The sequence below is a fragment of the Antrostomus carolinensis genome, unplaced genomic scaffold, assembly GCF_000700745.2.
Source record: "Antrostomus carolinensis isolate BGI_N321 unplaced genomic scaffold, ASM70074v2 scaffold20755, whole genome shotgun sequence".
In the NCBI taxonomy this organism is placed as follows: domain Eukaryota; kingdom Metazoa; phylum Chordata; class Aves; order Caprimulgiformes; family Caprimulgidae; genus Antrostomus; species Antrostomus carolinensis.
The window spans coordinates 1-608 of NW_010318729.1; the positions used below are offsets into that span (position 1 = coordinate 1).

The following is a 608-nucleotide window of genomic DNA, read 5'->3' on the forward strand; positions in this document are numbered from 1 at the left end:
GGGTTGCCCCAACCCAGGTGCAGGACCTTGTCCTTGGCCTCGTTGAACATCATAAGGTTGCACGGGTTCACCTCTGAAGCCTGTCCAGGTCCCTCTGGGTGCCATCCTGTCCCTCCAGGAAGGGATCCCCCATGTCTGGCAGCAGCAGTGTTTTCCAGCTCTGGCTGGAGCGCATCCCTCATCTCCTGGACCAAAACGATGGTTTTGGTGATGGTTGAGCATCAGCCCACGTTGAGTTGCCGTGCTCTGTGCCTTCATCTCCATCTTTCCCCCCTTTGCAGCTCAGGGCTTTGCCTCGGAGCGGGACTTTGAGGAGTACATCAAGTCAGACAACCGCTCGGGCAGCGTGCTGGCCGCCGTCGTGTTCAAGCACCGCTTCCACCAGAGCACGGCCCCGTTGCCCCTCCAGGTGAGCAGAGCTGGGGGGACGAGGATGTGGGGGGACATCCCCTGCTATCCCGACATCACTCCTTCCCATCCCACCACGACACCCTTTGTGGGCTTCTTCCAGGTCAACTATGAGCTTCGCTTCAAGTACAGCCCAAGGAACGCTCCGCGGAGCGAGCAGACGGGTCTGAACCCCAACCTGGACCGGGACTGGCACACCA

General features: G+C 60.4%; 1 protein-coding gene across 1 annotated transcript in view; it reads left to right on the forward strand.

Moving 5' to 3' along the window:
- Positions 1 to 281: 281 nt before the first annotated feature.
- Positions 282 to 608, forward strand: part of LOC104525778 (ATP-binding cassette sub-family A member 3) — a gene marked incomplete at both ends in the record, with an annotated part of 17,686 nt that continues 17,359 nt past the window's right edge. The window contains 3 exon segments of the mRNA XM_010169028.1: positions 282 to 409; positions 512 to 606; position 608. The exon segment at position 608 is cut by the window's right edge and continues 52 nt beyond it. Coding sequence (XP_010167330.1) covers positions 282 to 409; positions 512 to 606; position 608 — 224 coding nt within the window.